At 42.7% G+C, this 27,669-nt stretch overlaps 1 protein-coding gene across 28 annotated transcripts in view; it reads right to left on the bottom strand.

Moving 5' to 3' along the window:
• Window positions 1–27,669, bottom strand: part of Ccdc150 (coiled-coil domain containing 150) — a 115,683-nt gene that overhangs the window by 81,500 nt on the left and 6,514 nt on the right. For 22 of the 28 annotated variants that reach the window (XR_010054598.1, XR_010054599.1, XR_010054600.1 and 19 more), the window contains exons 2-9: window positions 17,624–17,787; window positions 13,840–14,060; window positions 13,552–13,730; window positions 11,938–12,006; window positions 8,752–8,868; window positions 7,705–7,834; window positions 5,260–5,303; window positions 1,512–1,604 (exon numbers count right to left, since the gene is read on the bottom strand). Coding sequence is in view for 14 of the 28 variants with exons in the window: in XM_039083603.2 (XP_038939531.1) it covers window positions 1,512–1,604; window positions 5,260–5,303; window positions 7,705–7,834; window positions 8,752–8,868; window positions 11,938–12,006; window positions 13,552–13,730; window positions 13,840–14,060; window positions 17,624–17,787 (1,017 nt within the window). In the remaining 14 variants the exon portion in view is untranslated. Of the gene's footprint in view, window positions 1–1,511; window positions 1,605–5,259; window positions 5,304–7,704; window positions 7,835–8,751; window positions 8,869–11,937; window positions 12,007–13,551; window positions 13,731–13,839; window positions 14,061–17,623; window positions 17,788–19,565; window positions 20,849–24,124; window positions 26,099–27,669 lie in introns of those variants that run through there. The other 6 variants (XR_010054603.1, XM_039083607.2, XM_063267175.1 and 3 more) reach the window with 3 other exon arrangements.

The following is a 27,669-nucleotide window of genomic DNA, read 5'->3' as shown; positions in this document are numbered from 1 at the left end:
TTTCACAGGTCCAGACGGTGCTGAACAGCCAGCCAGCTAGGAGAGAAAAGGTATCAGTGGTCTTCCCAGCACTGGGTCCTGGGGGCTACAATAATGACCTGCTATTAAGACCTGCTTTATGCCCAGGGGTGCAGCAGGGGCTTATTGTTACTCAAGCAACCAACCGCTTTCTGATTGGCTATGTCTCTACAGGATGGGTTTCATGCCTGAATGGTAGGCCTGGTTAAAAGCTCCTGACTGAGGCAATGGTGGGCCTAAGAGGAAACCTAGTGCTGTTGTTTTGCTAAGTGCTCATGCAGTCAAATTTCATTCTAAATATTTACCTTTATACCCACAGACCTGTGCTTCCATCAGTCTTGGTCCAATAGTGGGTAACGCAGAGAACTGTAACTTATCCAAGTACTAATACAAATAACCGAGTGCTCTGCTGTAGACAGATCATCTGTACCAACTTCCCACCACCCGCAGCTCACAGAACTTAGCAGAGGGAAGATGTGGCAGTGGCAGATGTGAAGGAAAGGTGTGAGATGCTCACTTCGGGATGGCATGGCTGTCGCACGACTCCCAGAATTGTGTTTATCTGCTCAGAACCTGCACAGGATAAAGCCAGTCAAGAGCTACTGGAAGTTGATGGCTACTGAAGGAGAAGCAGTCACTTTCTTTGGGAACCGTGGCTGCTGGTAGGTTTCCCTGTCCAGTGGCTAGCCACACACTAATACGCATATGGATAGCACTAATTGGATGTGTGGTAATAAGAACTGTCAAAAAGAGTGTATTACATTGGGAGGGAGATGGTGTGGGGCACAAGCGGAAAAGGTGTGAGGTCGTGGTAAATGGTTGTGATCAATATTCTTTACATATGTAACAAACATTATGTTCCTCCTGTGATAGCTGATTCAGATCATTCAACAACAACTGCTTCCCAGCATAGCCCTTGCAGTGGAGCGCCTCAGAAATGAGCTGAGAGGGAAGGAAAATCCCACCAACGGTAATCTTGTCATCAACGTGATGGGCTTTAGGATTATCGTGGAACCAAGCCTCTAGGCACACCCATGAGAAGTTTTCAGGACAAGGTTAACTGAGACCCACATTCAATGTGGGTGACAGCATCCCATTGCTGAAGTCCCAAACTGGGTAAGAGGGAGAAGTGAGCTGAGAACAGCATTTCACACCCTCCTCCCCACTGTAAGTGTGGTGTGAACTTGAGCTCCGGTGGCCATGACTTGCTTGCCTTACACTGTGAGCTGCACTGAGTCCCTCCCTACATTGCCTCTGTCAGGAATTCTATCATAGAAAAGGCCTAATGTAATGACTAAGTTAGAGAGTAAAGTACTTGTGATTCATTTAGCCATATGCCTTATGTTCCACATAGGAGTGGTTCATAGATGAAACCCACCTTGCAGATAAAAAGCTAGATGAAAGAAATATGAATTTATATAATCAGGCTATTAATCTTCATTCTTTAATGAAACAAATATTAACTTCTTAAGACAAAGAGAGCAAAAATTCACCTGTGCTTTTCCTGATATATCTTGAAGGGACAGTACTTCAGATTTCAAATAAGTATTTTCTTCATGTTCCTTCTTGAGAGACATTTGTGTACTCTATTGGAAGAAAAAAAGAGTTGTTTTCTTTTTCACATGTGCTAGGTATTGTGCGCATGTCTATTAAAATGTCTGTTTGTCTTCTAACCACTATCAGGTTAAGGTATACGTGTACGTGTGTGTGTGTGTGTGTGTGTGTGTGTGTGTGTGTGTGTGTGTGTGTGTGTGGTGTCTTGTTATCTTTGACTTCCAGACACCCTGTTACTTCTCACAGGGCTTGCTAAGCCTATATGAATGCAGAGCACTCTCATTCGCTGCTGGTGGGGATGAAAAATGGTGGAGCACTTTGTCAGATAACTGGGCAAATTCTTACAAATTAAAACTGTTCTGTAATTGAGCAACCTCGCTTCCAGGGTCTCCGTCGGGGAGTGGAAGGCTCACATGTGCGCGGAGCCTCACTCTTACTTTCTGAACTGGAAAGCAGCCCAGACTGTCCTCCAGAAGCCCTCTCAGCTCAGCCTCCTGCAGTCTCCTGGCTGAGGCATTTGCACGATTCCATGAGCCCTCACTGGCTGCTGCTCTCTAGTCCCTGTAGCAGAGTCTGAGGGCGTACACTTGCTCACACGGACTGCTCATGAAATACATAACTCATCGGAAAACTCATGAGAAGAAAAATTACTCTATTAGAGAAAAATCCTTTAAGAGCAATTTCTCTTTTTTTGAGATTATAATTACATCATTTCCCCTTCCACTTTCTTTCCTCCTAAACCATCCATATACACCTCCTTCTCTTTTTCAAATTATGCTCTTTTTATTAATTATTGTTACATACATATGTATGTTTATATAGATATATCCTTTTGTTTTAAAAATGTCTGTTATGTTAGGAAACTATAGTACATTTAGGTAATTTAATATTATTTAACACTAGAAGTAAGTTATTAAGCCATAAAAACATACAAAGGAAATTTAAATATTTATTAAACTGAAGAAACCAATCTAAAAGTTTACATTTATGCTTTTAGCCATATGACATTCTGGGAAAGGTAGATCTATAGAGCAATGGCTACCAAGGGAAAGAAAGGAATGAATAGGAAAAGAGTTTTAGGGACAGGGAAGTGAATATATATATATATATATATATATCACTCCATGTATATAAATGAACTCTATATATACATATATATGTATATATAAACTCCCTGTATAAGAACACACATTTATCTAAACCCAAAGAATGAACAAGTATCCAAGAATAAACCCTAATGTATGCTAACAACTTGACTAAAACGATACATTAATGCAGACTCATCTAGAGTAATCCTACTATTCCGATGAGAGATCCTGACAGGCAGGGAGGCTACATATGTGCAGAGAGGCAGGGCATGTAGAGACTGGAGCTACCTAAAAGTCTCCAGACTTCATGTTTCATGTTGCAGTAAATCTAAAACTGCTCTAAAGGTTATGATTTCCTTTAAAACAAAAAGTGGAGGAAAAAAATGGAGCAGAGACTGAAGAAATGGCTGACCAGTGACAGACCCAACTCGGGATCCATCCCATAGGTGGGCACCAAACCCTGACACTATTGCTGATGTCATGTTGTGCTTGCAGACAGAAGCCTAGCATGGCTGTCCTCTGAGAGGCACTACTAGCGTCTGACTGAGACCAATGCAGATACTTACAGCCAAGCATTGGACTGAGGTCAGGGACCCCTATGGAAAGCTGAAGGAGTTGAAGGAGGTGGCAACCCCATAGGCAGACCAACAGTGTCAACTAACCTGGACCCCAGGGAACTCTCAGAGACTAACCACTAACCAGAGAGCATACACAGGATGGTCCATGGTCCCCAGCACATATGTAGCAACTGCCTTGTCTGGCCTCAGTGGGAGAGGATGCACATAATCTTGTAGAGACTTGATGCTCCAGGGAAGGGGGATGTGGGTAAGTGAGATAGGGGTGGGTAGGTGAGGGGGTCGGGTGGGGGAGTACCCTCTCCGAGGCAAGGGGGAAGGGGAATGGGGTGAAGAACTCTTGGAGGTGGAACTGGCAGCATGAAATGTAAATAAATAAACCAATTTTTAACAAGACTTTACTAAATAGAGTTTCCAGATAGAAGAGTGAAAGAGGGGATGGCTAGCCAATGACTGCCCCAAATGAGACCCATCCCATGGGCAGGAACCAATCCCCTCACCCTAGTAATGATACTCTGTTTTGAGTACAGACAAGAGCCTAGCATAACTGTCCTTAGAGAAGTTCCACCCAGCAGCCAACGGCAAGAGATGAAGAGACCCACAGCCAAACATTAGATGGAACCCAGGGAGTCTTATCAAAGAGTTTGAAGAAGGATTGAGGATCTGAAGAGGATAGAAACTCTACAGGAAGACCAAAAGATTAACTAACCTGGACTCTTAGGGGCTCCCAGAGATTGCACCACCAACCAAAGAGTGAGCATGGGCTGGACCTAGGCCCCTGCACATGTGTAGCAGATGAGCAGCTTGGTCTTCATGTGGGTCATTCAACAACAGGAGCAGGGGCTGTCCCTGACTCTGTTGCCTGCCCGTGAATCCTGTTCCCCTAAGTGGGCTGCCTTGTCTGGCCTAAGTGGGGGAGGATGCACCTGGCCCTGTAGTGACTTGATGTGCTGGGGATGGGGGAGTGGGAGAGTGATCCCCCTTCTCAAAGGAGAAGAAGAGAGAGGAATCGGGGGAGGATCTGCATGAAGAAGTTCTTGGAGGAGAGGGAAGCTGATAATGAGATATAAAGTGAATAAAGAAATAAATGTAATAAACATTTAAAGATATATAGAATTTCATATTAGAATTGGTTAGAAAAACACTGACCTAAAACCATTCCATAAGTACTCACTTACACTATTATATCAGGTAAGTGCTCTCCAAGAATAAATTCTTATATCACATACACATTTTTATTACCAGTATGAGTTTGTGACTTCAAAGGAACACATTCAAACACCTTTAAAAGTTACAAGATGTTTCATCCTGAGGTCCTCAGAATGGTGAAGGCAAGCACCTGCGCTCTGACAGACAGACAGACTACTTCCCTCTGAGACTGGGAGAGGAGAGAGATAGAAAGTTTGGTTTAAGTGTCCTTAAAAGCTCCTCAGTAGAAGAACAGAGTGTAGCTTCTTCCTCTCCTGAGAAAACTACTTCCCAGATTTCCCAGAAGCAGGAAGATAAGCATCATGAAACACAGACTGAGACAGCAACAGGGACACTATTCCAAATGAGTGCTCCCCATTGCGTAACAAGATGTAAAAATAGTTTTCAAAATCCATGTAAATGAAGTTCACAGTTCTGCCCCATGTTAAGAGCATAGTTTGTAGTCAATGCACTTACATTACTGTGAAGCCACCAACCATGATATATATATATATATATATCTCATATATGTTTAGAAATTATTGTACACTTGACAAATCCACAAAATTCTCAGTTTTGCCAGTTTACCTTTACGAACCATGATAACCTGCATAGGAGATCGCTTAGTTCCTAATATGCAGTAGTCTGAATATACAGCTTATTTACATGTTTGTCCTAAAGCATTGTAGAAGGATCAGAAGTCATGTGTCAGCATGATGAATGGCCAAGACTTAATATGAGAGAGACAGGGAGGGAGAGAGAGAGAGAGAGAGAGAGAGAGAGAGAGAGAGAGAGAGAGAGAGCGCACCCTTGTATCCTGCCATATGAACACATACCTTATTTTCTTCAACCAACTTGTAAATCAGGTTATCTCTGGAAACTAAAAACAGAAAGTCCATATCATGTCGATGATAACTTACTAGACTGTTCCACACAGTACTTTTTCCTACAAATGTTATTTTAGGAAATAAAATTTTGTGGAAATAATAATATAGGTTAGATGCTAAGATACACAATTATCAACACAGCATGTCTGTAATTTCAGCATTTGAGGGACTGAGGCAGGGAAATCATGAATTCACAGCCAGTCTGGGCTACATTGCAAACTTGTCTTTAAAAAGCTAAAACGAATCACACAATAAATAAATCTGAAAAGAACCTGATCTACAGTCATTTGTAATGGTAAATAAGGTCACATTTTACCTGACGCACAGATGACTCTGGGAGGGATACAATGAACATATTTTTGTTCAGGGGCATGCACATAAAACAGTAAGATCTGTTTTTCACACTGACTAAAAGGAAAGAGGGCTGTTGGGACACGGGTAAGCACACTAAGTGCAGACAAGGCAGCAGTGTGGATGCTGGACTCCCACCCCAGAAGAATTACAAGGCAAGGAGCAGACTGGGGAAGCAGAACAAAGAGTGAGTGGACACTGACACTCTCCTTATGTTTGGATGTGCCTGCCTACTGTGGAGTTGGCCCTGGATATTAGTAGTAGCCGAAAGACATATTTAAAACTAATGTTTTGACTTTATGGAGAAATTCAGAGCTATTATTAGTGCTGGTATACTTAAACTTTAAAGAAAGACAATTGAAAAACATGTTAGCAACTCTATTTTGCATAGGATATATCTTATAAAAACTGTTTTCTAAAAGATGTGAGTCCAGACTCACTAAAGTCTAACGTGAAAAATGGAGAATGCTGTGATCTGTTCTGAAGTTACACGCAGAGTGTCACCAGATGCCTATCCTCAGAGAAAAATTTAACCACTTTGGTTACATGTTGTTTATTGTTAATATGCTTTTAGGTATTTAACGCATTGAAGAAAATATTTAAAGGGATTTTTTCTCCTCAACCTAGCTAGATTACTATTTGTACTTTAAATCAATAAAACTGTACAAGGAGTGGACACCATTGCTCGAGCATTCAGTTGGTGTCAGACAGGCTTCTCCCCTCATGCAAGATGAATTACTGCTGTTTGCTCTTCATCTAGTGATCCTCCACACATGCTTCCCAAGACAAATCATTGGTCTAAGTAAGTGCTCCAGCAGGAGGATCTGCACCTCACTCTCTTCTGTGGTGTGGTGTGGTCGGTCCTTGAGCACAGTCTCTCCAGATCTTCTGACTGTGTGTAATGGGTATATTTTCCTACTTTTCTGACAAAGTTGTCACAAAGTGAAAATGAGACCATGAGGAAGAAACATAAAGAATGGCACTCAGAAGAAGAAGGTTGTCTCTGGGCCCTAGCAGTGAGAGCTCAACAGAGTGACTCACAAATCTAAGCAAAGGAGTTTCATGGTGGGACAGTGGACCTTGTGAAACCAGTCTAACACAGACTTTCTCTCTTTCTACACTTCTTGTCATGCTATTTTCTTGTTGGTACTTTCTGTATCACTGCATATGGCACACAGGAGGAAACACTTAGCTTACAATGAGAAGGCACAGGATTAAGTTTTTCTTTTATACTTTTAGAACTCTGAATTGCCTTAGATAGCTTTGAGCATTTCAGTGATATAATCTATGTAAAAGCTCTATGTGACGCATGGAGCCTTACGCATGTGAAGAGACCATTCAAGGTGTCTGCAATGGAGATTGTGTAACACTGCTTTAGAGGGCACACTGACAACAGCAGGAGCCAACGGGTTCATGACCATGCACTTAGACTTGGGGTCAAGACTCTGCCATTCACTAGGCTTCCTTTGAGAACTCATCTGTAAAGTGAGGGTCACTCTACACTCTTCTTCTAGGTGTGTTATAGTCACCCACCTCTAGGAATATAGGATAATCCAAACAAATTGGCAACTGGAAGAATGGTGAGCCTAGCTGCAGTAACCTAGAAAGAACAGCCTCAATTCCTTATTAGTAGTCCGTCACCAGTCTTCCCACCGGTCCACACTGAAGTGATCAAGAAGGAGAAAAACTTAGAGAATGACTTGTAAATAAGAGGCTCAGGCAGACCTAGTGGCATCTTAGACATATTTAAGGCTCAGACAAGAAGGCCACAAGTTTAACCTGGCCAACTTAGTGAAACCTATCTCAACAAACACACACAAACAAATCAACCCCAAAGAGAGAGAGCTCAATTTGCCTAGTATGAGTAAGGCCCTACCAGATCTGTACCACAAAAAAATGAAGGTAAAATTTATTACCAATATTTATCTTGGTTTAAGTATCATACATAGAAAGGTGGCCAGCAATGTTTTCACTCTGGGTTGTAGGAAGTCCCACCAACCCTTGCCAGCTAAAGAATTCTGGCTCTTAGGGGGGTTTGCATACTTAGATCAGACTTGAGCTGCGAGGCCGTCATCTCCAAGCCGTTACTCTTCTGCTGCTCCTGGGCCAGCAGTTCTTGGGTTGTTTGCATAGAGCTGTGTAGATCGATGCACTTCTGCTGCAAAGTGTGCACCTGGAATTATGTAAGAAAAACTCAATTTCTGGATGATAATGCATGACTCGACAGAACACACAGAAGTTAGAATTTTCAATCTTATTGTCACTGAAAGGGAAGTGACATGTCTGTATGTCACAGCTGAAATCTCAGCGGACTACAGTTTCTTACTTGAAGTGCTGTCCAATACAGCATTTCATGTACACTTTAACACAATAGTCAGTAGCACAAGAGGACACTGAGCACGTGGAGGGTAGTCAGAGCAAATGAAGAACTGCACCTTTAGTGTTATTTACACTTAACGGACTTTGACTTAAATAGGGTCTTTCATAAACTCCTTAAGTAGAATACACTCCTTTTTATAATTCAGTTTTTATAAGTCAGTTGACTATAATGACATATAGTAATTGAGAAAATGATAGATTATGCACTCAAGTAATAAATACTAAAATATGAATTTAAAGTATCCTAAACACATAAAGGTACTTCAAATAATTAGTATAACAAAGGCAAACATATCATATTACTATGACTATGATAACTGAAGGCAGCAATGTAAATATGTTCCTGGTTATTTTACTTATGTTTCAAGGATTAGTTCCATTTATTTTCTATCCAGATGACACACATATAGCCTTAGCTGAGACAGTGACTTCCAGAATCAATGCTTACAGAAGAGACTTCATGTACAGGAGGATCCTGTACCAACAGAATTTGCCTCTATAAAACCTGAGAAAGACTCACTTCTCGGGGCCTCGGCGCTCACATTCATAAATTAAGAATGTCAGGTTGCATAGCAGAGCCTTTTCTGTTTTGCACTATATTTTAAAGACTGTAGTGAGGATGCTAACAGGCTACTAAGGAAAGGAGCCCTAACAAAGCTAGAGGAAGTGAACGAAATGGCGAGTTCACAGACACAATGTCGGCAAATCTACCTGCTGCCGTTCGGCCTCCACCGCTGACTCCATCTCATGTACTTTGAGGAGCATGGATGATGCAGACTTCTCAAGAGACGCCCTGACATGCTCCTCCTGAGCCAGTTGTCGCCTGAGCTAAAGAGCAACACTGCAGTTAGGGGGACCAGTGGACGCCATTGCAGTTTAACAAAGGTGAAATCAGCACGGCAGTTTACCAGGTATGCCAGTCCACTCGCACACCTTCACTCATCACTTCCAAACATGCTTGTTCCTCCCTAAAAGTGAAGTCAAGCTTGTTACCCTCACTTTTTGTTTTGGAATCTGTTTTCCAAACTGGAGGTCAAGACCCTCTAGTAACTTACAAACATCTTGTAGAAAACAAACAGCATAGAGATGACTTAGTGGACAGCAAGTCTCAAGGACAAGCAAGCAGCATGAAAATTCTGAAGGGACTCAGGTTTTGTTGATGACTTTTTAGATACAAAACCAAAGTTACTATCTCTGAAACAAAATTTTTAATTGGACCTCATTTATGTAAGAGTTTGTGCTCTCTGAAAGACACTGCTAATAAAATGAAAGGGCAAAACCATAGACTGGCAGAAAATGTTTGAGTAAGTCACGCTGATAGAAGACTGATCTTAGTCTTAGACTCTCTTAGTCTGTCATCTGTCACTGTTACAGAATATTTGGGGCTGGAAAATGTACAAGGAATGAAGGTTTATTTACCTCATGGTTTTAGGAAAAACAGTCTGGCTAACCACACATGTTCAGCTCTCACGAAGGTCTCATGATGGACGCATTATGGTGGCAATATCACATAGGTAAAACGAGAAGCCACACATTTATGGGTCAGACTTACTCCTTTTTGTAACAATTCCATTTTTACAGGAACTAACTGGGGTTCCAGGTGAGCCACATCAATCCCTCCCAAAGGGATCTGGTCTCCCTAGCTGCAGTGTTGCTCTTGATTATCCTCAATGAATCAACATCTTCCATTAGGCCTCCTACCTCTTTTTTTTTTTTTTTTGGTTCTTTTTTTCGGAGCTGGGGACCGAACCCAGGGCCTTGCGCTTCCTAGGTAAGCGCTCTACCACTGAGCTAAATCCCCAGCCCGGCCTCCTACCTCTTAAAAGTTCTGACCACCTTCCAAGACCACTGGGGATCTAGCTGTTAGTACATGAATCTTTATATGATACCTTCAAATCATACCCAAAATATACAAATAAACTCAAAACTAAAAAGACCCAACTACTAGAAAATAATCTAAACTATACCTAACCAAAGAAGATATATATGAGAAAATAAGTATAAGGAAAGATGCTCACATTATGTATCATTAGGGCAGCCAAAGTAGAACAAGGTAAACTTTGTACAAAGCCATTAGAAAGGCAGAAATTCAAGATGCTAACACCGAGTGCTGGAGAGAATGTGCAACAACAAAGATTCTTACTCTTCAGTGGTAGAGATGCACAATTGGTCTTACTCGGTCGTAAGATGGGTTGGTAGTTGCTAATAAAGCTAAATGTGGTTTGCACTACAACCCAGCAATCGTACTCTGAGGTTATTTGCCCAAATGAGTGGAAATCTTTTGTCCACATAAGCCTGTATGCATGACAGCAAGATGTTCTGGTGGGTGAATGCATGAAGAAACAGTCCCTGTTCCGCGATTAAAAGACACAAACTGTCAGCCCGGGGAAGACATGCTAACGCTTTAAATGTGTGTCAACCGAAGGAAGCCAGTCCAAAAGGATTATCTCAACTATAACCTAAACCACAGACACAACGCGAAGATCAGTGCTCACCAAGGGGCTAGGAGAAATGATCTGAGTGTAGAGTACAAGGTATTTGTAGGGCAATGAAGCTATTGTGTTTGATCCTTGGATGTTGAATACATAGCAAAGTACTCATCCCTAAATGGGACATCTTCCTCACACGCCTGCCTCCAAAACCTCAGGGTTCATCATAGAAAAGGGGCTGGAACAATCCTGAGAGAGGCAGTAGATAACAGTATTTCCTGTTCTCTGTACCTTGGTTAGTTGCAAGTCTCTGTGTTAAATACCATCTACCATACTAAAGACTTTCTGAAAAAATCATATGAAAAACTACTACTGCAGAAATCTCTTAAAATATAAACATGCACTTAGATCAAAGGCACTTGAATAGAGTTATCCTATAACAGGGTAACACTGATATACTAGACACCATAAACTAACGAAAAGTCCAGTGCCCGGCATGGGTTACTGCTATTGGACTTGTTGGCCAATGATGTCCTACAGATACACCTCCCACATCAAATACTATAAGCTCCTACCATTGCTCTTGGTGACTCTCTAGACCCTGTTGCTGAGGACACACCATGCCTGAGTCATAGAACATGAGGAAATCAAACTGGGACTGGCGTTGAGGCTTCCTCCCTTCACGCTAGTTGTCATAGTGCTAGAAGGTACCATAAAGTCTACTGGAGGAGATCAATCTCAGCCAGCTGTAAAACCTGTGGGCTACAATAATGATCTGCTTGGCGAGACACACTCACCAGTGAAAAAGAGGCATGAATGTTGCAGGAATAACCAATCACTTTCTGATTGTGTTAAAGGCCACTACACAAGAGGGCACCATAACGGGGACCAAGAACTTGAGGTTAGTCAGGTCATAATGACGAACTACTCTAACCTGGAGATAAAGGGACAGAGTATTAAACTGAGTGTTGATGACTTGTCCTTATAGAGACTAGTGCATCTCTAAAACTTCATCAGAGAAGCTTATTTCTGGAGTAGATGATGGTTAACACAGAGGCCTGTAACTAATTTGACAGCTTTTAGTAGCCTTTCCTTCCAGAACTCCAAACACTTGAGACGAAGGTCTCAAGATAAAATAAGAACTTCTACAGTTTTCCGTTTTAACACTGTAATAAAACGTCACACAAAGGAGAAGGTGCTCCCTTAGCCACAGCCGGTGGGCCGTGTATGGGTTAACTGTTCCTGGCGCAGCAGGATTTGTTTTGCTGTGGTTTGTTGCTGTGGCAGTTTTGACACATAAGAACACCTTTGACAACCGGGCTGCACTCTTGCTTTATTTACAAGTGGCATGGTTTAAGTGTTCATACGATGACACGATCTCCTATTCAAAGGATTCTTTCATTCTTTACTTTCTCGACTTCCCTCTGCAATTCCAACACCTCCTTCGACATCTCCTACCTTTTCTTACCTCTTGAATTTTAAGGTTCATTTTACGCTTTGTGGTCTTTAGCTCCTCCTCAATGACAGCCGCGTTCTTCTGAAGAGAGAAGGAGGAAAGACCTGCATCACTCTCTCCATTATACATTAGGGTCTCTCACCTGAGCTTAGGCAGCCTTTAACCTGCGAGCCTAGTGAGTCAGCTTGCTCTGGGGATTATGTCCTGAAGGCTGGGGAGGCCTAGCTTGCTTAGAATTCACGTGGGTCTCAGGGATTCAAACTCTAGTCCTCGCACTTGCACAGCCCATACTCTTAACTTTTAAGATTTATTTTTATGCGTATGAGTGTTTGGCCTGCATGCATGTATGTGTACTGTGTACATGTCTGGTGTCCACAGAGGCCTGGAGAAGGAGTCAGATCCCCGACAACTGGAGTTACGGACAGTTGTGAGCTGCCATGTGGATGCTGGGAATCAAACCTGTGTCCTCTGCAAAAGCACCAGTAGCCCTGGCTGGCCTGGAACCCACTATGTCAACCCGGCACTGAGACATACGGCTGCTTCTTAAGTGCTGGAATGCACTGAGAAGGCATATACCACCACCGCCAGGTTCAAACACTATCCAAGCTCAGGAAATCGGAATGAAAAACGTGGCTTTCATTGTATACTCTTTTTACTTATTGTTAATGACACTGCAGTCCTAGCTATAAAGACTCAAGTTGTGGTGCCTCCTACCTTCAGTTTATATCCTGTACCAGATTCAAAATGCCACAATTCTAGTTCTGACCCATGCACGACCATAATTCAGCACAAAGATCCCTAATTGGCTTTTTTGTTTCCAATCTCCTCTTCCCCATAGTTAATATACAATAACATAGTTTTCCCTCTTGTCATTCTGTGTTAAAATTCTTTATCATTCCCCACTGAGTGAAGTATTGATCAGTCTTGAGTTTTAGATGCTTTGTAATGTGAAATTAGTTAATACTCAGCTTATTTCCCCAAAATCAACTCTCACTCCAATAAAGCTGGAGTTTTACACATTTTACCCCAATGCTACCTCACAGAAAATTCTGAGTTCCAGGACAAGCTTGGGATGATCTTGGACAGAGACCTCTCAACTCCACTACTCTTATTAAAATAGACTGTTTTAATATTATGCTACTTCTTAAGGACTTCAAAATAATCTCTTACCTTGCCTGGTCCATGGCAACAGAACAATGCTGCTGGTTTCCTTTGTAAGCAATATGGCGCCTTTGCTGCCTGTGAGTGAGCTCCCTGAGATGCCCTCAGGCACTTCTCCTTCAGGTCTGTAGTGGCTGGGGAGTCTTCTCTTCTCCAGGGTGCCTGAACACTCTTCCTGTGTAATGCCCACTACCGTTCTCTGCTTTCTCCTCTTTAACTTATGTTATGCCTTGACCTCCCGACTGCTGTGTAGCTCTTAAAGAGGGCAGAGTCTAGACGCTCACTATCTTTTATACACAGCAAGGGGTCTGGGAACTACCACTGACAATGCACACTAGTGGAGGTTCTCAGTGCAGACAAGTTTCAAATGTCAAGGATCTAACATCAACATCTGTGACTTGGTTTTATTGGGCTGTTGTCTCTTCCAGATCAGGGACAATGTACTACAGAAAACTGGCCACGAACCTTTGTCTCTGTGGCAATTTCCAGAGTAGCAGTCAACCTCTGCACTTCATCTTGTGCCCTGTCTTCTTCCTCCTTAACAACTTTCAGTTGCTGGCGCAAATTCATCACTTCAAGTTGCAACAGCTTCAGGTCCTTGAAGTGCTCCCCCTGTATTGTGTTCAGCTGATCCTTCAGAAACGCTGTGGAGAGCACAGTGGACAGCAGTGGGAATGTGAATGAAGCACAGGTTCACGGACCCACCAAGCACCCACACAGAAGCAGTTCCTCCTTGAGCCCCTCCATGCACACCTGCTTTCTGTGGATTCAGGTCCTTTTCAGTTTGTAGGTGAAAGATGTTCATCTTCAAGGGCTGGATGAGGTTCTCCAAATAGCACATTCGATTTGCCAGGAATTCATAGTTCTTCCACAAAATACCTCTGCTTTCTGGACAAACTACTTCATTTGGAATAGGACTAGTGACTTTCTGGCTGACAGGGTCTTCTAAATAGTCTGAAGTTTGTAATTGACATCTGGAAAAGCACCCAAAGCCAATATTACATAATGGAATTTCTACTGTGGCAAATCCAGCCTTTGAGCCAATGTCACCTTTCTAATTAGAATAACAGTGACAGCGACAACATGGTGGGACATGAGGCTCCTGACTCTTCTAGACAGGAACACACCAAATAAGCCCCAGAACACAGATCAGTTCTTTCTAAGAGAGGATCCCTGTCTAAAGTGCCTGCTCTAGATTACACTACACCTCTGACCCCGTAAAGTGCGCCTGGAGGTGGGCTCATATGGCCACCTCTTTATTATTGGTTGCTTAGGGGCATTCAGAAATGCAGAGCAAGGTGAGACTTGTCTGCTGTGCAATTAAAAGTATCCATGCTCAATTCATAGACAAAACTGAGGCACAGTCAGATTCAATCTCCACCCAGGGCATGCACTAGACAACTAGGACAAAATCGCCAACTTCCAAATTTTCCCTAAGGATAGAAGCAGGTGAAGTACATCACCTTAACTTAAACCAAAGGTTTGGGCTCTTGATCACATGGTCATATGAACAAAAGGGAGTAGGAATATACAGGCCTCTAGACCACAGAACAAAATGACAGTTGTACAAATACATGAACACTTCCAAAGACTTGATTCCCAGGAAGAAGGAAGATAACAAGGCTTAAATCCAAAAGCTCTCAGTTTCTCCCTAAAAGGGGTTTGCCAGTGTCGTCTCCTACTGCTGCTGACAAGTTATGCAGACCAGCACACAGGGTTCTAGCAGCTATAAAAAGGAGCTCAGCACTCACTTCCCAAGCCTTCTCTCCAGCTTCTCCTACAAGTACCGAATGACTAAACTAAACTGATAAAGGACTGCATTCAAATCCTCGTAGCTCTCTCGGTGAAAAGGAAGGGAAGCTTGGGAGACTTTGTAGATCACAATAGAACGCCAACGCCTGGAGGAATCATAGCACTTTCTGAGTGTTTCCCAGCCTCACTGTGGTGACAACTCCAAGTCTACAGATTCTTTCTGAAATGATTCTAAAGCTGAGTGCCCTGTCTTCTATAAATTCTACACAAAGGACTGCCTCTTTCACCACTTAGCTCTGGGCTTGATGGGGCTCTGCATTTCTGAATGCCCCTAAACAACCAATAATGAAGAGGTAGCCATATGAGCCCACCTCCAACCGCATTTTACAGGGTCAGAGGTGTGGCATAAATGAGAGCAGGCAGGTTAGACAGAGATCCTCTTGCCAGTTAGTGCAGACAATAGGCTGCTCTCAGCTTTGCCCTGAGGGCAGAGGAACTGGAAAAGGAACATCCCAACCTTTCCAGATGCATCTAGATGGCCTGTCCTTTATCCACTACAAAGGACTGAAAAGGAAAAGTCACATGACTGTTCCAATAAATACAGAAAAAAAAATGGCAATCCAACAACCTTTCATTAAAAGCTTCCAACAAACTACATATAGGAGGAATGTTCCTCAACACAGTAAAGGACACACACAACAGGACCAAAGTTACTATCATAACTGCAAAAAGCTGAAGACTTTCCTCTGAGGTATGAAATAAAAACTAAGATGTCTAATTTCATAAGGAGCATTGAACAGAGAGCTGTAGAAGTCCTTCCTAGTCTCTGGGAAACACCAAAAATAAAAGGCATTGACATTAGAAGAGAAATTTAACTGTCCAGTTTTGCTAAAGATACATATGTATAGAAGACAGCAAAGAAAGGCCTAGGGAGGCGGCTCAGGCAGCCAAGTGCTGCCATGGAAGCAGAAGGGCTCAGGTGCTGGATTCAGATCGCAGCACCCCACAGAACGCAGCAGCAGGCATCTGTCACCCCAGTGGGGTGGGGAGGCACTGGCTGTGCATGTGTGCACAGGCTAGGGGTTGACACTGGCTGACTTCAAGCTTTACCTTAGCTTCTGAGACAAGGCCTCTCACTGAAATTTTATCTCATCAATTAGGCTAGACTAATTGGCCAGTAGTCCTCCCCAGTGCTAAGGTTGTCAGCTTTGTAGGGGTTCCAGAGTGTGTATGTGGGTGTTGCTCCTTGGGATCTGAACTCAGCCCTCAGAGCTGGTAAGCAGTTTATACTGAGCCATTTCCCCATCCCTGTAGTTGTTTCTATAATCTGAATAAAAAAGAAAAACCTTTTATGTCTATCAACACAAAACATCATATATAGAATACGGTAAATATTAATTTTAAATAGCAATGTAGGAATTAAAGCTAGCATAGAAGCAATATATTCATATTTTAAGAAATTTTTAGCAAAATAATTAAAATAATCATTATTATATCAAAACACTCATCATTTATACCAAATTTAATCTTTAAATGCTTAAATGTAATTTATGGGTCCTACAATAACAACTATACTACTATAATGTTTTCATGTGAGACACTCAGAAAACCTTTCTAAAACAAGCCACACCAATAAATTCCATATTGGTTGCATGTATTTCCTTTGCCATTAACAAGCCAACAAACTTTAAAACAACAAAAAATTCATGATACAGGTGGGAAAAAAGTTCTGTTTTAGATTCTGATTCTAAATTGTAACATAGTTAAGGATTTCAAAACTGCCTCTTAATTTATAATAAATATGATAGGAAAAAAACCAAGACCAAATTAATGGCCTGAATCATTTCGATTTTTCCTTTAACTGATTTCCAAATAAGATCTAAAATAGTGTCCATGGATATATGCTATGGTTTGTATATAAAATGCTCCTCAAAGGCTCAGATATTGAAAGTGGCTTCCCCCAACTCTCCTAACCCTGCTCTTTATGGCTGCCATGAGGAAGCAGATGTGCTCCACTAAGTCTTCTCTGCCATGATGTTCTGCTTCACCTCAGGTCCACAGTGGCAGGCCAAATGACCAAGAACCCAACTTCTAAAATGGAGAACCAAATGTAAATCCTTCCTTCCTTAAGATGTCCTTCAAGGGTTGGGGATTTGGCTCAGTGGAAGAGCGCTTGCCTAGTAAGCACAAGGCCCTGGGTTCGGTCCCCAGCTCCGAAAAAAAGAAAAAAAAAAAAAAAGATGTCCTTCAAGGGTATTTTTGTAATAGCAACAAAGATCTGACTAACATACAGAAGTGGTTTGAATGAGATGTCTCCAAAAGTCTTAGGCATTTGAGTACATTATCCCCAGTTGATAGCCCTGTTTGGGGAGGGTTAGAAGGTGTGGACTTGGAGGAAGTGTGTCACTGAGGGTGGGCTTTGAGATTTCAAGAGACTCCTGCCACTCCTATTATTGTCTCTGTTTCCTGGCTACTGATCAAGATGTGAGCTCCCAACTGAAGCTTCAGCTGCCTGCTTCCTTCTGTGTCCACTCCACCATCATGAACATCATATCCCTTAGAACAGTAAACCCCAAATAAGCCCTTATAAGTTGCCTTGGTTTATCAAAACAACAGAAAAGTAATTAAGCCACATACTCTATCACAGAACCACAACTATAAAAATACACTTGTGTCAAAGTGCATATGGAAACATATCCCAAAAGTATCTATTTCATCTGCTTTTTACTAGCATTAAATTAAAACTCTGCAAACTGCAACATTCTAGTTAAGTTTTCTTTGTTACCGTCTGTCACCATATCCTAGCATTATTAGGTCATCTCTCAGAGAGCTGGTTTGTTCCTCAACTATTCTCATCTTCTGCTGAAGGACTGTGAACGTTTCTGAAGCTGTCGCATTGATGTGGGTTGGAGACAGGACTGGTCTGCACACTGTGGTTTCCATATGCACCTAAGATCAGAAGGTTACGATATTAGCATAGGACTTCTCATTGTTCAGAACAGTCACTGGCCCTTCCTTTGAGAGGATTACACATCCTGTCTTATTTACTAGGGAATGGATGTAGGTCCTGTTTTGCTCAAACATGGGTGGAAGCTTTAAAAGCCAACTTCTCATTCACTGTCTTCCCCTTACCTCTTCCATGAGATAAGCAACATTTCAGATAGATTTGTTCCACAGGTTGGTGTCCCAGAATGACAATGACGTGTAACATCTATGACATATAGTTGGGTAAACAGTATGTAAAATGGTAACTTGTTGAGGATTACTGAGTACTTTGTTATCACGTTATAATTTAGACTATCCTATTTGCTATTTGTAGTCACATTATAAGGAACTCAGACTTCTGAGGGAGTATTTGTACCACCTATTCCCATTACAATATCATAGTAATATCATACTCCAAAGGCTGATGCTGAAATCTTGGTACCCAGCATGGTAGGTCCAATTGTTAAGAAGTGGTTGATTTTGGCTACACTAACTTCATCACAGGACTAATCTTGGATGAATTTACCCTGAATGAGCTAGTTGGGGGGTAAAACCTCATTAGAGGTAGTAGTAGAAGACTGTGTGCATGTCTGTGAAGGGCACTGCTTTCCCATACTCCCACTGTTTACCAGCCAGTAGTGGTACTCTGATATGCTGCCATGATGCTCTGTCTTGCAATGGGACAACAGTGGCTGGCCCACATAACCGTAGACCCAAAACTATGAAAGCATGAGATTCAATAAATCCGTCAACCCTAAGTGCTTCTATTAGACTTTTTGTTGCTACAACAAACTGAGAAAAACTTAAAAGGTGGTACCCTGGCTCACAAAGTAAGAGGCTTCATTCAGTCCAGCATCATGAGAAGGGGGATACAGAGCAGAGCAGAGCAGCTCATAGCACAGTGGTCAGTCAGTGGAGAAAGAGAACGTCTGCACTAGCAGGCTTTCTATTTTCCTCCCTTGACCTAACTCCAAGTTCTCAAAATGCACGTAAAGAGCTGGTGGACTACTAGAATGATTTAGGGTAGAGATATAGTTTAGTTGGTAGTGTTTATATGTCGCCCTGGTCAGTCACCAGGCCTATGTAAACTTGCCTTGGCAGTGCATGCCATGCCAGAACTTGGAAGGTAAAGGCAGGGGGATCAGAAGTTCAAGGTCATACTTGGCTACAGAATACATCTAAGGCCAGCCTGTCTTACACGAGACCCTGTTACAGCAAACACACAGCAATAACAACCAAAACCCACTGAAATGTTTGAGGGAGACAATGAGTGGAGATGTGGCAGTCACTGCATAGTACAGAGAACACCATGACCTTAGAAGGAGCAGACTTAATCACTGTCTACTGTCCAGTATCTCCAGACAATAGGTACAAAGTAAAGAAGCTCATATCTACTAATTCTTTTTCATGCCTTCAATTTGAAAAGAAAGACATGGGCAGATGTTAGTGGAATATCTGGGCATATGTCTTACTTTTCTATTGCTATGAAAATCAGCATGACCATGGTAACGTATAGAAGAGTTTACTGGGGCTCAGTTTCAGAAGGTTAGAATCCACAACTGTCATTGTAGGAAGTGTGGCATCAGGCAGGCAGGCAGGCAGGCAGAGCATATGAGCAATAGCTAAGAATTTACATGAGAGAACAACCATGAGGCAGAGAGAGCACGCTAACTAGGGATGGTGTAAGCTTTTGAAATCTCAAAGCCTGCCCTCATGACATACCTCCTCGAATAAGGCCATACCTCGTAATCCTTCTCAAGCATTTCCACCAACTGAGAAGCAAGCATTCAAATATATGGGCCTATGAGAACCATTCTCAGTCCATCCACCACAACATGCATTTCTGAAAGGAAAAAAACCAAAACAACAACAACAACAACAAAAACAGAATAAGGAGATTCTTGGCTGTGCTACTATATTACTCAGTATGGTATTTCTTGTGTAGCAAGGACAGCCCTCAAACTACAGAACTGGTCCTGCTGCCAAAATACAGGTCTCGAGCAGACCAAGCTACATGGAGAGAAAATGGAACAGTGTAGTGGAAAAATAACAGTTACTGCCATTCTATTTGTGTCGACTGCTAATCTTGTGTGCAAGGTTGGAGGTAGGGGAGAAGAAAAAGTAGAGAAAAAGTGTTTAATGAGGCTTGTGCACACACCACTGATTCTTTTGTCTTCTCTCCAAAAGACATGGAGAGAAAGGACCACATGTCCAGCATCCTCTGCAGTGAGCGTATCTAGGAGATGCATACTAGCCAACAGGGCACCAGGCAGAAATAAAAAAGGAGAGTCTTGGAAGACTTTTTGTTTTCTGATTAAAAACAGAAATAGCTACCATCATATCCTTCTCCCATGTAAGGCCAAGTTTTCAAGGCTCTCCTGCAGTCAGCCATTGTAGAGTATTAAATGAGAATGGCCCCATAGGCTCATAGGTCTGAAAGCTTGGGCTCCAGCTGGTGGAACTATTTAGGAAATGTTAGGAGGCACAGCTTTGTTAGACGTCACTGCGGTGGGCTTTGAGGTTTCAAAAATCTTTCCAAGATAGATTCTGTCTCCTGCTTGTGGATGGAGATGTGAGTTCCGAGACGCTGCCCCAGCATCGTGCTTGCCTGCCTATCATGTTCCCCAATATAAGGGTCATGATCTCTAATACCCAGGTTCAAAATTTTCTTCCTAAAGTTGCTGGTGGTGGTATTTTGTCACAGTTGTAAAGTAACTAAGACAGTCATACACATAGGACATACATACATACAAGCAGAGACATGGCTCACCATGCTGTACTTACACACAAGCAGAGACGTGGCTCTCCATGCTGTACTTACACACAAGCAGAGACATGGCTCACCATGAAGTACTTACACACAAGCAGAGACATGGCTCAACATGAAGAACTTACACACAAGCAGAGATGTGGCTCACCATGCAGTACTTACATACAAGCAGAGACGTGGCTCTCCATGCAGTACTTACATACAAGCAGAGACGTGGCTCACCATGAAGAACTTACACACAAGCAGAGACGTGGCTCTCCATGCAGTACTTACATACAAGCAGAGACATGGCTCACCATGCAGTACTTACACACAAGCAGAGACGTGGCTCACCATGAAGAACTTACACACAAGCAGAGACATGGCTCACCATGAAGAACTTACACACAAGCAGAGATGTGGCTCACCATGCAGTACTTACATACAAGCAGAGACGTGGCTCTCCATGCTGTACTTACACACAAGCAGAGACATGGCTCACCATGAAGTACTTACACACAAGCAGAGACATGGCTCACCATGAAGAACTTACACACAAGCAGAGATGTGGCTCACCATGCAGTACTTACATACAAGCAGAGACGTGGCTCTCCATGCTGTACTTACACACAAGCAGAGACATGGCTCACCATGAAGTACTTACACACAAGCAGAGACATGGCTCACCATGAAGAACTTACACACAAGCAGAGATGTGGCTCACCATGCAGTACTTACATACAAGCAGAGACGTGGCTCTCCATGCAGTACTTACATACAAGCAGAGACGTGGCTCACCATGAAGAACTTACACACAAGCAGAGACGTGGCTCTCCATGCAGTACTTACATACAAGCAGAGACATGGCTCACCATGCAGTACTTACATACAAGCAGAGACGTGGCTCACCATGTAGTACTTACATACAAGCAGAGACATGGCTCACCATGCAGTACTTACATACAAGCAGAGACGTGGCTCACCATGTAGTACTTACATACAAGCAGAGACATGGCTCACCATGAAGAACTTACACACAAGCAGAGACATGGCTCACCATGAAGTACTTACATACAAGCAGAGACATGGCTCACCATGCAGTACTTACATACAAGCAGAGACGTGGCTCACCATGCTGTACCTACATACAAGCAGAGACGTGGCTCACCATGCTGTACTTACATACAAGCAGAGACGTGGCTCACCATGCTGTACTTACATACAAGCAGAGACGTGGCTCACCATGAAGAACTTACATACAAGCAGAGACGTGGCTCACCATGCAATACTTACATACAAGCAGAGACGTGGCTCACCATGCTGTACTTACATACAAGCAGAGACGTGGCTCACCATGTAGTACTTACATACAAGCAGAGACGTGGCTCACCATGAAGAACTTACACACAAGCAGAGACGTGGCTCACCATGAAGTACTTACACACAAGCAGAGACATGGCTCACCATGAAGTACTTACACACAAGCAGAGACATGGCTCACCATGCTGTACTTACATACAAGCAGAGATGTGGCTCACCATGAAGTACTTACATACAAGCAGAGACATGGCTCACCATGCAGTACTTACATACAAGCAGAGACATGGCTCACCATGAAGAACTTACACACAAGCAGAGACATGGCTCACCATGAAGTACTTACATACAAGCAGAGACATGGCTCACCATGCAGTACTTACATACAAGCAGAGACGTGGCTCACCATGCTGTACCTACATACAAGCAGAGACGTGGCTCACCATGCTGTACTTACATACAAGCAGAGACGTGGCTCACCATGCAGTACTTACATACAAGCAGAGACGTGGCTCTCCATGCTGTACTTACACACAAGCAGAGACATGGCTCACCATGAAGTACTTACACACAAGCAGAGACATGGCTCACCATGAAGAACTTACACACAAGCAGAGATGTGGCTCACCATGCAGTACTTACATACAAGCAGAGACGTGGCTCTCCATGCAGTACTTACATACAAGCAGAGACGTGGCTCACCATGAAGAACTTACACACAAGCAGAGACGTGGCTCTCCATGCAGTACTTACATACAAGCAGAGACATGGCTCACCATGCAGTACTTACATACAAGCAGAGACGTGGCTCACCATGTAGTACTTACATACAAGCAGAGACATGGCTCACCATGCAGTACTTACATACAAGCAGAGACGTGGCTCACCATGTAGTACTTACATACAAGCAGAGACATGGCTCACCATGAAGAACTTACACACAAGCAGAGACATGGCTCACCATGAAGTACTTACATACAAGCAGAGACATGGCTCACCATGCAGTACTTACATACAAGCAGAGACGTGGCTCACCATGCAGTACCTACATACAAGCAGAGACGTGGCTCACCATGCTGTACTTACATACAAGCAGAGACGTGGCTCACCATGCTGTACTTACATACAAGCAGAGACGTGGCTCACCATGAAGAACTTACATACAAGCAGAGACGTGGCTCACCATGCAATACTTACATACAAGCAGAGACGTGGCTCACCATGTAGTACTTACATACAAGCAGAGACGTGGCTCACCATGTAGTACTTACATACAAGCAGAGACGTGGCTCACCATGAAGAACTTACACACAAGCAGAGACGTGGCTCACCATGAAGTACTTACACACAAGCAGAGACATGGCTCACCATGAAGTACTTACATACAAGCAGAGACATGGCTCACCATGCAGTACTTACATACAAGTAGAGACGTGGCTCACCATGAAGTACTTACATACAAGCAGAGACGTGGCTCACCATGCAGTACTTACATACAAGCAGAGACATGGCTCACCATGAAGAACTTACACACAAGCAGAGACATGGCTCACCATGCAGTACTTACATACAAGCAGAGACATGGCTCACCATGAAGTACTTACATACAAGCAGAGACGTGGCTCACCATGCTGTACCTACATACAAGCAGAGACGTGGCTCACCATGCTGTACTTACATACAAGCAGAGACGTGGCTCACCATGCTGTACTTACATACAAGCAGAGACGTGGCTCACCATGAAGAACTTACATACAAGCAGAGACGTGGCTCACCATGTAGTACTTACATACAAGCAGAGACGTGGCTCACCATGAAGAACTTACACACAAGCAGAGACGTGGCTCACCATGAAGAACTTACACACAAGCAGAGACGTGGCTCACCCATGCAGTACTTACATACAAGCAGAGACGTGGCTCACCATGAAGAACTTACACACAAGCAGAGACGTGGCTCACCATGAAGAACTTACACACAAGCAGAGACGTGGCTCACCATGAAGAACTTACACATAAGCAGAGACGTGGCTCACCATGAAGAACTTACACACAAGCAGAGACGTGGCTCACCCATGCAGTACTTACATACAAGCAGAGACGTGGCTCACCATGCAGTACTTACATACAAGCAGAGACGTGGCTCACCATGAAGAACTTACATACAAGCAGAGACGTGGCTCACTATGAAGAACTTACATACAAGCAGAGAAGTAGCTCACCATGAAGTACTTACATACAAGCAGAGACGTGGCTCACCAACATCTTAGTTTCTGATCCTGTTGCTATGAGGAAAATACTGTGGCACAGACAACTTAGTGGGGAAAGTATTTATTTCCTTTCTTCCACAGTTCAAGGTACAATTCACTACGGCAAGGAAGTCACCACAGGAGCAGCTTAAAATAGCTGGTAATACTGTATCCATTATCACAGAGAATAAGAAACCCAACTATTTTGCTAAGTTTACTTTCTCCATTTTATAGAGTCTGAATTTCCTGTCATGGAAGGGTGCCACCACCCAATCTTTCTTTAGAGAATGACCAATGAGCAGGCACACAGGACCATCTTCTGGATTCTGTCAAGTTAGTAACCCTAACCATCATAATTCCATCCTCCTCCACTTGACACCAAAGCATCACTTTGAAGTCATAGCCTTCTAACTCTGACCTCATAATGCTCATGACCATTTTAAAGTATAAAATTCATTCGGTCTAACTTTAAAAGTCCAAGGTCTCCTATCTTAACTGTGAGTTCCTTTAACATCAAAACAATTTGCACACTTCCACCATCGAATGGCACAGAATAAATATTCCTATTCTGAAATAGGAAAAACTAGGGTGTAGCAAAAAAGAAAACCAATTACTTCAGGCCTAAGCCAAAAGCCACCAAGAGGAACACCTAATTTTACACTCCTATGCCTCAAGTTGTGGGTTTATAATATAATCAACTGGGTTCCAAAAGGCTTGGGTAGCCCCAGTCTGCTTGCTCTGCTACCTTCACACACACAGGCGTCTCTCCTGGACGTCACTTACAGTCAGGTTACTATGTCTCCGGCAATAGCTAGTAGAAAAACAAAAAGGACAGCAAGGAGGGATAGTGATACTTGTATTCTCTATCAGGGAACATTTGTAGAGAGAAAACTCGTGTACTTTCAATGGTTAGGAGTGCCTCAGGAAGGTGAGACTCGGTGGCCTTGATGTATGTAAACCCGGGTTGGTTGCACAGGGGCAACAGTGAGGTAAATGGGAAGGAGACTGTAAGGAAGTAATAAGCACTTATCTTAGACACGAGGATCACCACTTGCCACTCAGAAAAGACTCAACTTTGGAGCTATTGGCTCTCTTCTTTTTCAATTCCTATAAAGGGTTATAGCTGCAGATGAGAAGCAAAAAGTCGACTTGGAGAATTGCTGACTCTGAGTAAAGAACAGCTCAGATACTAAATTCCTGCTCCCACTCACTGCCATTCCTGGGGATGGGAAACACCAATTCTGGTACTGTGGTTATGGAAAGAAGAGGTAAACAAACCCACAAGTTGCGTGACCAGAATCCTCCTCAGGCCTACCCTCAACTCTTGTGATCCTTGTCCTTGTGATCTCTATCAGTTCAGAGAAAAAATACAGAACACAGGGAAGAGAGGTAGAGTTTATTATAAAGTGAAACAGAAGAAGTGACGGTGGACAATGACCAATGTATAGGGTACAAGCTCAAATTCAACAAGCCAATCTATTTTTAGGAATTTATTATTAAGAGGTCAAAAGGCTATCTGAAAACTCTCTTGACCCCCATCTCCCCTTTCCCTGTGCCACGTGCCTTATCCCACCATGGGGAAACAAAAAATGTCTTAGGAGAGCCCTTGGAAGCAACCACAGTATAGGCATGGTGGAGCAGTGAAAGGACAGCCTCCGTAGTCACCACAGAGAGTCCTCAGTAACTCACTGGCTATTACAGACAGGAAGTCTAAGATGAGGACTCGGGATGCAGCAAATGTGTCTGCTGAAGTGGAGCTTTAAAGTCGATTTCTCACTCATTCCTGTCCCCCAGATCTGATAAGCCTGAAACAGGAACAGCAAAATGCTACCACACTCCTACAGTCCATGCCCTGTGGCATATCCTCTGAGTCACAGCTCTGTAGCTCAGGCAAAGAAAGGGAATCTTACAGGCAAAGAATCTTAATTACTAATATTCCAGCAAAAAAAGAAAGTACCTTTGGCATATCTATGCCTCATTGTGAAAAGGAGCATAGAATGAACACTGATTTAATCTTAAATTTGATGCTTGACAGTAGCAGTAATAAAAAACGGGCACGGGGTTGGGGATTTGGCTCAGTGGCAGAGCGCTTGCCTAGCAAGTGCAAGGCCCTGGGTTCTGTCCCCAGCTCCGAAAAAAAGAAAAGAAAAGAAAAAAAAAACAAAGAACTCATTCACTCTTCATATGTATACCATATATTTGTAAAAGCATGTTGATAGAAACTGTTTATAATAGTTCTAAACTATAACTACTCAAGTATCCATTCAGGAGTATATAAAAGGATACCATACAACAGTAAAAATCTACTACAATCATATCCAAATCGAGAATATTGAGTGAAGGGGGTAGAAAAGATATATTATATAGAGAGAATATACTCAGGAATTTATGTTACAAACCTGAAAACTAGGAAAAATTAAAACTATACTATTTAGTCACATTTATGTATATATCCATGATAGAACTAGACTCAGTGTCTAGATCTCCCACATACTTCTCCAGGGTATACCCTGGGTTCCACCTCCTTTGGATCTCCCACATACTTCTCCAGGGTATACCCTGGGTCCCACCTCCTTTTCACCACATTTAGCCTGTGTCCCACAACCCGAGCACCAGCATAGTCCAGCCTTCATTGCAAAGCAACTCTCTGCTTGGCCCAGGGTCCCCAAACAATAGGACTTCTCACACATATCCAACCCTTTTGCGTGTGTATACCATCCAATCCCCTCTTTCTACCAGACTTCCTTCCACCCCAAGTCATTTCCAACCTCTAGACCCAATATTTCCCCATACCTACACTGCTTCCCCAACCTGCCCTGTCCACAACAAACTCAGTAATACATATGCCCACATTGCCTCACAAGAATACAGACACTCAAGGACCAAGTGAAGGATCAAGCCAGCATCTTCTCTAAAAATCCCACCAACCCAAAGAGCACCACCTAGATAAACTCCAGGACACAGAACTTAGAAGAATAATCGTAATTTCAACTTTATCAGGTAATTCAAGGAATTTAAGTAAAATACAAACAGCTCGATGAAATTAAGGGGAAAGAACTTAAGCAAGCGTTGCTGTCCTAACATCTGACAAAACAGACTTCAAACTGAAACTAATCAGAAGAGATTAAAAAGAGACACTTCAGTCTAATCCAGGGAAGAATCAACCAAGAAGATATTACTATCCTGACCATACATGCACCAAATTCCTAAACTTGTTAAAAAGAAAAAAATCTACTTCTGGATTTAAAGACACAGATTAACATGATTAATAGTAGGTAATTTCAGTGCCCCAATTTCTCCAATAGACAATTCATCTGACAAAAAAAAATAAACAGAAAAGCATCAGAATTAATTGATCATATATTGAATGGACTTAATATCTAACAGTATATTCTAGTCAAACCCCAAAGAATACACATTCTACTCAGTAACACATAGGAGCTTTTCTAAAATAGACAACATCTTGGGATGCATCAATAAATCTTTATGAAGAGCTCCAGCAGCCGGGAGCACAGTGAACACAGCAAGCACA

Source organism: Rattus norvegicus, chromosome 9, assembly GCF_036323735.1.
Source record: "Rattus norvegicus strain BN/NHsdMcwi chromosome 9, GRCr8, whole genome shotgun sequence".
Lineage (NCBI taxonomy): Eukaryota > Metazoa > Chordata > Mammalia > Rodentia > Muridae > Rattus > Rattus norvegicus.
This window is presented reverse-complemented; position numbering and strand designations above follow the sequence as displayed.